Raw genomic sequence first — 14,845 nt, forward strand, 5'->3', positions numbered from 1 at the left:
TCTTGCTCTCATGTCCCAGATTGGCATTTTGTGGTACTTGCACTGCCTGCCTCCATACTTAGAACACAAAAGAGGAAAAAGTTGTAAAACTTTGGTTTCAGTTCAGCAAATTCTGGTTGCAAGAGCTGAATATTAGACCCAATTGGCCGATGCTTAGTCAGCAGAGCAGAGTGAAAGATGGCAACAGAAAGAGCCTGGGATGCTGCTTTCAGAATGTTACCATACACTGGTCTAGAAGGCTAAGAATAAATTACCCCCTTTGTTAATTCTCAGAATGCCATCCCCTTCCTACCCCATAATTAAACTATTCAAAAAAGCATGTAATATGATTAATTTGGCATCAGTGTTTTCCTCCAATATTTTTCCCCCTGAAGTTGGTTTTATGCTGATGTGGCTCACAACTGACAATCCTCCGTTGCCAAACCCTCACCCCCCACCTCCTCCCACACTTCTGCCAGCACTACGAATCACAGGGTTAGCTTTAACACACACAACTGAGCCCAATCCTCATCTCACTGGATGCCCAAAGATTTACACACACACATTCTAAGGTCAACCCCATGCCACTCCCAAAGTAAGACAGTGAAGCCAAGCAGACTCCTTCCATTCAGGCTGATGGGAGCCAGCTAGTCAGAAATGCAAAATCAAATGTGCCATCTTTTAATTCAGTTTCACAAGTACAGCTTTTACAATTGGAAACTTGCATTTATGCATCATTATAAATATACAAAACATCCCAACTCTCCAAACATGACATCCCCAACTCATTACAGCTGTGTTTTCAGGCAAAAATTAAAACCTAGCCCAAGGAAACAAAATTCTCTAATCCCCCTCTGCTAGTTCCAACAGACTGGAATGTAGTAAATGCAATACCATTACTCCCATCCATACTTTTCTTGAATAAAGTGAGAAAAGCATGGAACTATAGATGTGTTTAAACTAATAAATGAATAATGTGACATCAGTTGTCAGCAAAATCATTAAACCCATTTAGGATATATACCCAGACTTTAGAAAGCACAATCTGAGTAGAGCAATTAATGTTCAGATGGGAAAACACAGATAGCCAATCTAATATAGTTTTTTGAGAATGTTTCTTTCAGGGTAGATTTGATAAAACACGTCATTAAAAAGCAGGATGTATATCAACCCGAATAGGAAATTAGTTGAAAACTGAACAAGTAGATCTATTTCCACTTGATGGTTACTGGTGAGATTCCAGGGGATCACGAATGAACATAAGAACACATGAAAATAGGAGTAGGAACCAGACCCTTCAAGCCTGACCTGCCATTCAATAAGATCATGGCTGATCAATGCTGGCCTCAATTTCTTTCCTGTGCTAGTTCCCCATAATCCTTAATTCCTCGATACTTCAAATCCATCTCCACCTTGAATATATCAAATGATCTCGCCTCCACATACTTCAGAAGCAATTTCTACATCAGTTTTAAATGACTGGGCCCTTATTTTGTAGCTATGTCCTCTTGTTCATTTAGTGAAAACATGTCAACATCTAATTTAAGTACACTTCATGGTCCCTCTGATCTTTTGGATTAAATTCCATTTCCACTTTTCTGCCTAACCGACCAGACCATCTATACCTTGCTTTTCTCCTCAGTGTCAACCACAGGGGAAATCTTTGTATTATTTGTAGACTCCTTTAACACACCCCCTATATTTAAGTCGAAATGTGCATTCAAAAAACAGGGATGAAGTAGTGAGCCCTGTGGAATCCCAGTGGAAGTAGTCTTCCAGTCACAAGACACCTGTCGATCATTATCTTTGGCTATGTTCATGGGAGATGTCTCACAATTTTGATTGAATTTTTTTTTGAAAAGGTGACCAAGAGAATTGACGAAGACAGGAAGGTGAACGTTACCTACATGGACTTCGTCAAGACCTTTGACAAGGTCCCATATGGTAGGCTGGTTCAGAAGGTTAGAATACATAGGATCCAGGATGAGATAGCAAATTACATACAAATTGGCTTGGTGGTAGGAAGCAAGCAGTGGGAGTGAGGCTTGTTTCTCAGTTTAGAGACCTGTAACTTGTGGTGTGATGCGGGATCAGTGCTGTTTTTTAATTATATGTCATATATAGTAATGATTTGGATCAGAATGGGGTGGCAATGATTAATAAGTTTGTAGTTAACATCAAAATTGGCAGTACAGTGGACAGTGAAGAAGGTTGTCCAAGGTTACAGCAGGATCTAGATCAAAAGGGAAAGTGAGCAAGGAAATGACCGATGGAATCTAACTCAGACGAGTGCGAAATGATGCACTTTGAGAAGTTAAAGCAGGTCAGGACGTACACAGTGAATGGAGCAGAGTGCTGAGGAGTGTTATCAAACACAGTATGTTGACAGACCAACTAGAGGGAAGGCCATATTAGATCTAGTATTAGATAATGAACCAGGTCAAGTGACAGATCTCCCGGTGGGGCGAGCATTTTGGGGGACAGTGACCACCGCTCCCCTAACCTTCAGCACTGTGATGAACAAGTATAGGAGCAAAGAGGACGGGGAAGATATTTAATTGGGGAAGGGCACATTATGAGGCTATAAGGCTAGAGCTTGAGAGTGTAATTGGGATGACATTTTTGAGGGAAATGTACTATGGAGATGTCGTCATTGTTCAGGGATCTCTTGCAGGATGTTTCGGGATAAATTTGAGGCAGAGAAAGAATGGGAGGATGAAGGAACCACGGTAACAAGAGAGGTGGAACAGCCAGTTAGGAAGAAGGCAGCATACAGAAGGTGTAAGCAGCAAGGTCAGATAGGGCTCATGAGGAATATAGAGAAGCAAGGAAGGAACTTAAGAAGGGGCTGAGGAGAGCAAGAAGGGGACATGAAAAGGCTTTTGGCGAGTAGGGTTTAAGGAGAGGTCCCAAGGCTTTTTTCACGTACGGAAGAGCAGAAGGATGACGAGAGTTAAGGTAGAACCAATTAGAGACAAAGGCGGGAAGATGTGCCTGGAAACTGTGGAAGTGGGTGAGGTTCTTAATGGATAACTTCTCTTCAGTATTCACCAAAGAGAGGGGCCTTGATACTGCTGAGGATAGTGTTGGTAAGGTTAAATTTCTGGAGCATATAGATATGAAGAGGGAGGATGTGTTGGAGTTGTTAGAAAATATTAAGACAGCTAAGTCCCCGGGACCTGACGGAATATTCCCCGGCTGCTCCGTGAGGCAAGGGAGGAGATTGCTGAACTGTTGGCTAGGATTTTGAGTCCTCGTTGTCCACCGGGAATGGTACCAGAGGATGGAGGGTGGCAAGTGTTGTCCCCTTATTCAAAAAAGGTAGCAGGGATAGTCCAGGGAATTACAGACCAGTGAGCCTTACGTCTGTGGTGGGCAAGCTGTTGGAAAGGATTTTAAGAGATAGGATCCATGAGCATTGAGAGAATCATGGACTGATTAGGAATAGCCAGCATGGCTTTGTGAAGGGATGATCATGTCTCACAAGCCTGACATGGTACTTTGATGAGGTGACCAGGAAGATCGATGAGGGTAGTGCAGTAGATGTGGTCTACATGGATATTAGTAAGGCATTTGGCAAGGCTCCACATGGTAGGCTTCTTCAGAAGGTCAGAGGGCATGGGATCCGGGGAGGCTTGGCTATGTGGATTCAGAATCGGCTTGCCTATAGAAAGCAGAGGGTTGTGGTGGAGGGAGGGCATTCAGGTTGGAGGGCTGTGACTAGCAGTGTCCCACAGGGATCGGTCCTGGGACCTCTACTTTTTGTGATATTTATTAATGACTTGGATGAGGGGATAGAAGGGTGGGTTAGCAAGTTTGCAGACGACACAAAGGTCAGTGGTGTTGTGGATAGTGTGGAAGACTGTTGAAGCTTAAAGAGGGATATTGATAGGATGCAGAGCTGGCTGACAAGTGGCAGATGGAGTTTAATCTGGAGAAGTGTGAGGTGGTACACCTTGGAAGGACAAACTCCAAGGCGCAGTACAACGTTAATGGCATGATTCTGGGTAGTGTGGAGGAGCAGAGGGACCTGGGGGTTCATATCCACAGATCACTAGAAGTTGCCTCACAGGTGGAAAGGGTAGTTAAGAAAGCTTATGGGATGTTATCTTTCATAAGTCGTGGGATCGAGTTTAAGAGCCATGAGGTAATGATGCAGCTCTACAAAACTCTGGTTAGACCACACTTAGAGTACTGTGTCCAGTTCTGGTCACCTCATTATAGGAAGGGATGTGGAAAGCATTGGAAAGGGTGCGAGGATATTTACCAGGATGCTGCCTGGTTCAGAGAGTATGGATTATGAGGAGAGACTAAGGGAGCTAGGGTTTTACTCTTTGGAGAGGAGGATGAGAGGAGACTTGATAGAGGTATACAAAATATTAAGAGGAATAGATAGAGTGGACAGCCAGCACCTCTTTCCCAGGGCACCAATGCTCAATACAAGAGGGCATGGCTTTAAAGTAATGGGTGGGAGGTTCAAGGGAGAAAGCAGAGGAAGGTTTTTCACCCAGAGAGTGGTTGGTGCATGGAATGCGCTGCCTAGGGTAGTGGTGGAGGCAGATATGTTGGACAAGTGCAAGAGATTGTTAGATAAGTATACGAAGGAATTTAAAATAGGGGGATACGTGGGAGGAAGGTTAATAGTCTTAGGCGTGGTTTAAAGGTCGGTACAACATGGTGGGCCGAAGGGCCTGTACTGTGTTGTATGGTTCTATGGAACACCGAGACCTTGGTGTAGAAGTACATAGTTCCCTGAAAGTGGCCATACAGGTAGACAGAGTGATAAAGATGGCATATGGTATGCTTGCTTCAACATCCAGGCATTGAGTACAAGAGTTGGGATCTCATGTTATAGTTGTACAAATTGTTGTTTAGGCTGCACTTGGAGTACTGTGTGCAGTTCTGATTGCCACACTATAGGAAGGATTCAATTAAGCTAAAGATGGTGGTCAGAAAAGATTCACAGGACAATTGCCTGGACTGGAGGGCTTGAGTGAAAAGGACAGGTTCAATAGGCGGGGATTGTTTTCCCTGGAGCACAGGAGGCTGAGAGGAGACGTTATAGACGTTTATAAAATTGAGGGGCAAAGATAGGGTAGATAATCACAGATTTCTTTCCACGATATGGGTGTCTAAAAATAGAGGGCATAGGTTTAAGGTGAGGGGGAAAGATTTAAAGGGGACCTAAGGAGCAAGTTTTTTCATACAGAGGATGCAGAGTATATGGAATGAGCTGCTTGAGGAGGTGTTCGAGCCAGGTACAATTACAACATTTTAAAAAACATTTGACAGGTGCATGGATAAGAAAGGTTTAGAGGGACATGGGCCAAACGCAGGCAAATGTGTTCAGCAGAGAGAGAAGATATCTTTATTGGTCACATGTACATTAAACACACAGTGAAATGCATCTTTTTGCATCATGTTCTGGGGGCAGCCCGCAAATGTCTTCGCACTTCTGGCAGCAATATAGCATGCCCAAAACTTCCTAACCCGTATGTCTTTGGAATGTGGGAGGAAACCAGAGCACCCGGAGGAAATCCACGCAGACACGGGAGAATGTACAAACTCCTTACAGACAGTGGCTGGAATTGAACCCAGGTCACTGGTGCACCAACAGCGTTACGTTAACTGTTACATGACAGTGCCTGCCCCTTGGTCAGCATGGACAAGTTGGGCCAAAGGGCCTGGTTCTGTGCTGTATAACTATGAATCTACCTTGTTAAGCCACCTTCGGATGTTATATTTTTGAATAAGGAATACAAACCCAAACTGTCTAGCCTCAATTGGTGGGACAATCCTCTCATCCCAGGAATTAGCCTCGTGAATCCCACACAATACTCCAAGTGGGAGCTGCAACAATACCTCACGGCTCCTAAATTCAATTCCTCGATTAATGAAGGACAATACACCATATGCCTTCTTAACCACAGAGTCAACCTGCGCAACCGCTTTGAGCGTCCTATGGACTCGGACCCCAAGATCCCTCTGATCCTTCACACTGCCAAGAGTCCTACCATTAAGACTATATTCTGCCAACATATTTCACCTACCAAAATGAACCATTTCACACTTATCTGGGTTGAACTGCATCTGCCACTTCTCAGCCCAACTCTGCATCCTATCTATGTCCCTCTGTAACCTCTGACAGCCCTCCAAACTATCCACAATACCCCCAACCTTCGTGTCATCTGCAAACTTACTAACCCACCCCTCCACTTCCTTATCCAGGTCCTTTCTAAAAACCACAAAGAGCAAGGGTCCCAGTACAGATCCCTGAGATACACCACTGGTCACCGAACTCCACTCAGAATATGACCCTTCAACAACCACTCTTTGCCTTCTGTGGGCCAGCCAGTTCTGGATCCACACTGCAATGTCCCCTTGGATCCCATATCTCCTCACCTTCTCCATAAACCTCGCATGGGGTACCTTATCAAACGCCTTGCTGAAATCCATATACACTACATCTACTGCTCTCCCTTCATCAATGTGTTTAGTCACATCCTCAAAAAATTCAATCAGGCTCGTAAGGCAGGACCTGCCCTTGACAAAGCCATACTCACTATTCCTAATCATATTATACCTCTCCAAATGTTCATAAATCCTGCCTCTCAGGATCTTCTCCATCAGCTTACCAACCACTGAGGTAAGACTCACTGGTCTATAATTCCCTGGGCTATCCCTACTCCCCTTCTTGAATAACCCTCCAATCTTCCGGAACCTCAACCATCTCCATGGACGACACAAAGATCATCGTCAGAGGCTCCGCAATTTCTTCCCTCACCTCCCACAGCAACCTGGGGTACATCTCATCCAGTCCTGGCGACTTATCTAACTTGATGCTTTCCAAAAGTTTCAGCACCTCCTCTTTTCTAATATCTACATACTCAAGCTTTTCAGGCCACTGCAAGTCCCCACTACAATCCCCCAGATCTTTCTCCGTGGTGAATACTGATGTAAAGTATTCATTAAGTACCTCCGCTATTTCTTCTGGATCCATACACACTTTCCCACTGCTGCACTTGATAGGCCCTATCCTTTCACATTTCATCCTCTTATTCTTCACATACTTGTAGAAAGCCTTGGGGTTTTCCTTAATCCTGCCCGCCAAGGCCTTCTCATGTCCCCTTCTGGTTTTCCTACTCTCTTTCTTAAGTTCCTTCCTTTTAGCCTTGTACTCCTCCACTAGCTCTCTATACCTTTTGTATACTTTTCTTTTCAACTTGATTTATTATAGCCTTCGTACACCACGGTTCCTGTATCCTATCACGACTCCCGTCTCATAGGAACATGTCTATGCAGAACACCACACAAATACCCCCTGAATATTTGCTACATATCTTCCATACTTTTCCCTGAGAACATCTGTTCCCAATTTAATCTTCCAATTTCCTGCCTGAGAGCCTCATAATTCCCTTTACTCCAAGTAAACACCTTTCCAGCCTGTCTGTTCCTATCCCTCTCCAGTGCTAATGTAAAGGAGATAGAATTATGATCACTGTCACCAAAATGTTCACCCACGGAGAGATCTGACACCTGACCAGGTTCATTTCCCAATTTCAAATCAAGCACAGCCTCTCCTCTTGTAGGTCTATCTACATATTGTGTCAAGAACCCTTCCTGAACACACCTAACAAACTCCACCCCATCTAAACCCCTCACTGTCTGGAGATGGCAATCGATGTTTGGGAAATTAAAATCCCCCATCACAACAACTCTGTTATTCTCACACCTTTCTCGGATCTGCTTCCCTATCTGCTCCTCAATATCCCCGTCACTATTGGGCGGCCTATAAAAAACACCCAGCACCGTTATCGACCCCTTCCTGTTCCTAAACTCCACCCACAGAGACTCCGTAGACAATCCCTCCACAACATCCACCTTTTCCGCAGCCATGACACTATCTCTGATCAACAGTGCCACTCCCCCACCTCTGCCTCCCGCCCTGTCCTTCCTGAAACATCTACAGTTTAGACATCAGACCCCACTTGGAGTATTGTGCTCAGTTCTGGTCACCTCACTACAGGAAAGATGTGGAAGCCATAGAGAGGGTGCAGAGGAGATTTACAAGGATGCTGCCTGGGATGCAGAGCATGCCTTACGAAAGCAGGTTGAGGGAACTCGGCCTTTTCTCCTTGGAGAGACGGAGGATGAGGGGGGATCTGATTGAGGTGTATAAGATGATGAGAGGTATTGATAGGGTAGATAGTCAGAGGCTTTTCCCCAGGGCTGAATTGGTGGCCACAAGAGGACATAGGTTTAAGGTGCTGGGGAGTAGATATAGAGGAGATGTCAGGGTTAAGTTTTCTACTCAGAGAGTGATGAGTGCGTGGAATGGGCTGCCAGAAATGGTGGTGGAGGCTGATACGATAGGGTCTTTCAAGAGACTGTTAGATAGGTAAATGGAGCTGAGTAAAATAGAGGACTATGGGTAAGCCTAGTAATTTCTAGGGTAGGGACATGTTCGGCACAGCTTTGTGGGCCGAAGAGCCTGAATTGTGCTGTAATTGTTCTAATCTCCTTTGGGCTGCCTCCATTGATGCTACATCCTTTTGTAAGAAAGGAGACCAAATCCGTGCAAAGTATTCCAGGTGAGGCCTCACCAACACCCTGCACAACTGCAATAAAACCACCTTATTTTTAAACTCCAACCCCTTCACAATAAGGGCCAACATGCTGTTTACCTTCTTAACTACTTGATGCACCTGCCTGCTGATTCATCCACTGGAACAGTTAGATCCCGCTGAACTTTACTCATCTGTACTCTCTCTCCATTTGGACAATAATCTGTCCCTTGATTCCTGTTACTGAAGTGTGACCCCACCTTTCCCCATGCTAAATGCCATTTGCCAGAGTTTCGCCCAATTACTCAATCTATATCCTATTGCAGAATCACAATGTGTTCATCACATTGGGCCCTCAGCTATTCACATTTTATATTGCTGACTTAGCCATTTGGTTAAAAGTAATTGATCAACAAAGACTGAAAATATTGAATGAATTTTCTATGGAGTAGGGCTTGAGGATATTCAAAATTGAAAACAAAAGATTTCTGGTTCTATAGGATATGGTGAATGTGCAGGAAAGCACTTGAGATACATGTTCAGCCATGAACCTCAAATTAATGGCAGAGCAAACTTGAGAGACCAAGTAGCTTACTTCTCCTAATTCTTATCTACACCAGCCAAGATGACCAAATGCTTATTCAGAATTATGTTTTAAGCCACACCTTAATGAGAGAAACAGATAGACAGATGTTCAGTTTGGGAATTATAAATATGAGGGCCCAAACTGACAACATAGCCGTCAATAGTGGAGCAAATGTACAAGTTGGAGGAGCTCTCCAAAGATTGAAGGGCTGTTTTTTGTGCCAAAATCAGAGGAATCTGACCACAAGATTAAGCATTCCAACAATGAGGAGTTTAGATAGATAATCAATACAGGATTGACAAGAGCTGGATTTAAACCTTGACCAGCACAATTTTGAATGAGGTCAACTTTATAAAATTATGAGAGGAATAGAAAGGGTAGATAGTCTTTTTCCCTTGAGGGTGAACATGTCAAAGACTAGAGAGCATTGTTTTAAAGTGAGAGGGAGAAAGTTGAAAGATTTACAAGGCAAGTGTTTTGTTTTTGCAGAGGATGGTAGATGCCTGGAAACAAATATGATAGCAACATTTAAGAGGCGTGTAGACTGGCACATGAACAAGCAGGGAATGGAGGATATAAACCATATGTAGGCAAATGGGAATAGTTTAAATTGACATCTTGGTCAGCACAAACATCATGGGCCGAAGGGCCTTTTCCTGTGCTGCACCCTTCAACGTTATGGAGGGCGGAAAGATGTCAGGCCAGCCAGAAAAGCTTTAGCACAGCACAGACTGGTTTCAACAAAAGCATGAATAAATTTGCCCACTGAAGTGAGATATTTTACACCATCAACGGACAGCCTTCCATTAGATCTCGGAGATCCATCGCGGGGGAGTGAAGCCGATGATCGGGCTACCTCAGCATTGGGCTTCAATTCATTCAGGCTGGAGGGGTCGATGGAGCGACAAGGACAGTGTTGTGCCTGTGCCCAGCACCGTGGGCTCTCTCACACAGCCCTTCACCCTCACTCACAGCGTGGAGCAGGCTGGTCCGGGTACCACCCCCCACCTCACCTCCCGAGTCCTGGCCCAAAAACCGGGGGCAGCGGCAATCCAAGAGGCCGGCACGGACAGGGCCTCACCCAGGCCCGAGATGACGACCGAGTGCCGCCACCCGGCCAGGCGGGGCCTCCCACCCCAGAGCCGGCAGCTGCCTGCACTCACCTCGCAGCTGCGACGCCACCTCCCGCAGGCCCTGCACCAGGTTCCGCAACGGCAGCCGCAGGTCGCCACCACCACACTGCGCAACCTCGGCCTCGGCCGCTCGCCGCTCCTCCATCTTCACCTCCCAGCTGGCCGCGGCGCTCAGGGAGCGGGGCGGCGGCGGACAGGGCGGCCGCGGCGCTCAGGGGGCGGGACGGCGGAGGACTGGGCGAAGAATAGGGCGGAGCAAAATAGGGCGAGGCCAAGGATGTGGTCGTGGCAACGGAGGGGCGGAGCTAATGATGCGGGCGTGGTCACGGGGGAGAACTAAGGAGATGGGCGGGGCAATGGGGCGGGGCTGACTGGGGTGCGGCAACAGAGGGGAGGGGCTAGGGAAAGGGGCGGAGACTAAGGGCTGGGCAAAGCATGGGGGCGGGGCAAATAATGGGGGCGGGGCAATGGGGACCAAGGACCAGCGATGGGCCACGGAATGGACAAGGGGCGGGCCTAAGGATAGGGGCGGAGCGAGTGGGTGGGCGGAGCCAATAAAACAGGGCGGAGCAACTCGGGGCAGTGGCGGTAGAGATTTCATGGGGTCCTTGACCTTTATTTATAGGATACCCACAACCGGTATTTATTCCCCATCCCTAATTGCCCTTGAGAAAGAGGTTGTCAATGGCCTTCTTGAACCCCTGCAGTCCTACTAGTGGGGCATTCGATGAAGATAATTCCAGTGGATGTCAGGGTTAGGCAGTTAGACCCTCTATTGTTGGAAGTAAATCATTGCCTGGCATTTCTGTGGCTTGAATCTTGCCACATATCAGTCATGCTCGAATGTTGTCTAAGTCTTCTGATTTGTGTCTTGCAAGTGATGAAAATCAGGAGCCTGAGGGAATGTTCTAGCACCAATGACGCTAAAGGAGCCCAACACCATCCAGGGCAAAGCAGCCTGCTTGATTGGCATCTCACCAACATCCCAAAACATTCACTCCGTCCATCACCAGTGACTGCAATGTGCACCATCTACAAAATTCAGTCATTAATTGCCCCCATGACCCTGACAACACCTCTGAAACCAACGACCATTGCAAACAAGAAGGACAAGGGCAGGACGGGCTTGGGATCACCCCACTGCAGGTTCACATCCAAGTCACACACCATCTGACTTATAGAACATAGAACAGTACAGCACAGTACAGGCCCTTCGGCCAACAATGTTGTGCCGACATTTTATCCTGCTCTAAGATCTATCTAACCCTTCCCTCCCACATAGCCCCCTATTTTTCTATCATTCATGTGTCTATCTAAGGGTATCTTAAATGACCCTAATGTATCTGCCCCCGCAACCTCTGCAGGCAGTGCGTTCCACGCACCCACCACTCTGTGTAAAAAGCCCCTGATATCCCCCTTATACCTTTCTCCAGTCACCTTAAAATTATGTCCCCTCATGTTAGCCATTGTCGCACTGGGAAAAAGTCTCCGACTGTCCATTCAATCTATGCCTCTTTTCATCTTGTACACCTCTATCAAGTCACCTCTCATCCTCCTTCTCTCCAAAGAGAAAAGCCCTAACTCGCTCAATCTATCCTCATAAGACATGCTCTCCAATCCAGGCAGCATCCTCGTAAATCTCCTCTGCACCCTCTCTAAAGCTTCCACATCCTTCCTATAACGAGGCGACCAGAACTGAACACAATACTCCAGGTGTGGTCTGACCAGAGTTCTATAGAGCTGCAACATTACCTCGCGGCTCTTGAACTCAATACCCCGACTAATGAAGGCCAACACTCCATATGTCTTCTTAACAACCTACGACCTGCGTGGCAACCTTGAGGGATCTATGGACCCCAAGATCCCTCTGTTCCTCCACACTACTAAGAGTCCTGCCTTCAAATTCGATCTCCCAAAGTGTATCACTTCACACTTATCTGGGTTGAACTCCATCTGCCACTTCTCAGCCCAGCTCTGCATTCTATCAATATCCTGTTGCAATCTACAGCAACCTTCTACACTATGCACAACACCACCAACCTTTGTATCATCAGCAAACTTACTAACCCACCCTTACACATCCTCATCTAAGTAATTTATAAAAGTCACAAAGAGCAGGGGTCCCAGAACAGAACGCTGCAGAACACCACTGGTCACCGACCTCCAGGCAGAATATGGTCCACCTACCACCAACCTCTCTCTTCTCTGGGTGAGCCAATTCTGAATCCACACAGCCAAGTTTCCCTGGATCCCATGCCTCCCGACTTTCTGAATGAGCCTTTCTGAATCCACACAGCCAAGTTCCCTGGATCCCATGCCTCCTGACTTTCTGAATGAGCCTTCCATGAGGAACCTTATCAAACGCCTTAGTAAAATCCATGTACACCACATCCACTGCTCTACCTTCATTAATGTGCTTTGTCACATCCACAAAGAATTCAATCAGGCTCGTGAGGCATGACCTGCCCCTCACAAAGGAACGCTGACTGTCCCTAATCAGCCTATGCTTCTCTAAATGCCCATAAATCCTGTCTCTAAGAATCTTCTCCAGTAATTTGCCCACCACTGAAGTAAGACTCACTGGTCTGTAATTCCCAGGGTTATCCCTACTCCCTTTCTTGAACAAAGGAACAACATTGGCCACCCTCCAATCATCTGGCATTACTCCTGTGGCCAGTGAGGACGCAAGGGTCATCGCCAAAAGCACAGCAATCTCTTCCCTCATTTCCCGTAATAACCTTGGATATATCCCGTCCGGCCCCGGTGACTTACCTATCCTAATGTTTTTCAATAGTTCCAGTACATCCTCTTTCCTCATGTCGACATGACCTATCAGTCTGTTGTACGCCATCCTCACAAACATCAAGGTCTCTCTCTCTGGTGAATACTGAAACGAAGTATTCATTAAGGACCTTCCCTACCTCTTCCGACTCCAGGCACATGTTTCCCCTTTTATCCCTGATCGGTCCTACCCTCAATCCAGTCATCCTCCTATTCTTTACATATGTGTAGGATGCCTTGGGGTTTTTCTTGATCCTACTCACCAAGGACCTCTCATGCCCCCTTCTAGCTCTCCCAAGTCCATTCTTAAGCTCCCTCCTGGCTACCTTATAACTCTCCAGAGCCCTGTCTGATCCTTGCTTTCCAAACCTCAGGTAAGCTTCTTTCTTCCTCTTGACAAGATATTCTACATCTCGTGTCAACCACGGTTCCTTCACTCTACCATCCTTATCCCGCCTCAATGGGACAAACCTATCCAGAGCCCCATGCAAGTATTCCTTAAACAACCTCCACAATTCCATTGTGCACTTCCCCAAGAACATCTGTTCCCAATTTATGCTTCCAAGTTCCTGCCTAATAGTATCATAATTCCCCCTCCCCCAGTTAAATACTTTCCCATATCATCCGCTCCTGTCCCTCTCCAAGGCTATGGTAAAGGTCAAGGAGTTATGGTCACTCTCTCCAAAATGATCTTCCACCGAGAGATCTGAAACCTGATCAGGCTCATTGCATAGTACCAGGACCAGTATGGCCTCTCCTCTAGTCGCCTGTCCACATACTGTGTCAGGAATCCTTCCTGTACACACCGAACAAACTCTGCCCCATCTATCCCCTTTACACTAAGGAGGTGCCAATCAATATTAGGGAAGTTGAAATGACCAATGACCACCCTGTTATTTTTGTACCTCTCCAAAATCTGCCTCCTGATCTATTCCTCAGCATCTCTGCTGCTATTGGAAGGGTCTGTAGAATACTCCCAATAGAGTGATTGCTCCCTTCCTGTTTCTGACTTCCACCCACACTGACTCAGTAGACAATCTCTCCAGGACATCCTCCCTTTCTACAGCTGTGACACTGTCCCTGATCAGCAAAGCCACTCCCCCACCTCCTTTATCTCCGCCCCTGTCCCTTTTGAAACATCTAAACCCTGGAATAACCAGCAGCCGTTCCTGCCCTTGTGATAGCCAAGTCTCTGTAATGGCCACCACGTCATAGTTCCACGTACTTACCCATGCTCTAAGTTCATCAGCCTTGTTCCTGATACTTCTCGCATTAAAGTAGACACACTTCAGCCCATCCAACTGACTGCAATTTTGCCCTTTCAACTGCCTATCCTTCCTCACAGTCTTTCTACACTCTGCATCTACTTGTACACTAAATGAACCAAGCTCTGACCTATCACTCTGGTTCACACCCCCCTGCTAAACTGGTTTAAACCCTCCCCAACAGTTCTAGCAAACATGCCCGCAAGAATATTGGTCTCTCTCCAGTTCAAGTCTAACCCACTCCTTTTGTACAGGTCATACCTTCCCCAGAAGAGATCCCCATGATCAACAAACCTTGGAAATATATTGTTGGTCTTTCATCATTACTGGGTCTAAATCCTGGTAACCTCCTCGCAGCAGGGACTACGAGTGAATGTTTTGGGTTGTTGGTGGGATGCCAATCAAGCAGGCTGCTTTGCCCTGGATGGTGTTGTGCTTCTAGAGAGTCGTTGCTGCTGCATTCATGCATGCTGGTTGAGAATATTCCCTCGTGCTCCTGACTTGTGAAAAACACGATGATGCTGGAGGAACTCAGCA

At 46.4% G+C, this 14,845-nt stretch overlaps 1 protein-coding gene across 1 annotated transcript in view; it reads right to left on the reverse strand.

The window, feature by feature from the left end:
- ccndbp1 (cyclin D-type binding-protein 1) overlaps positions 1 to 10,551 on the reverse strand; it is a 37,222-nt gene extending 26,671 nt beyond the window's left edge. The window contains 1 exon segment of the mRNA XM_052031554.1: positions 10,293 to 10,551. Within this exon segment, the coding sequence (XP_051887514.1) occupies positions 10,293 to 10,407 (115 nt within the window). The 5' untranslated portion in view covers positions 10,408 to 10,551.
- Positions 10,552 to 14,845: the final 4,294 nt, after the last annotated feature.

This window comes from Pristis pectinata, chromosome 16, assembly GCF_009764475.1.
Source record: "Pristis pectinata isolate sPriPec2 chromosome 16, sPriPec2.1.pri, whole genome shotgun sequence".
Taxonomy (NCBI): domain Eukaryota; kingdom Metazoa; phylum Chordata; class Chondrichthyes; order Rhinopristiformes; family Pristidae; genus Pristis; species Pristis pectinata.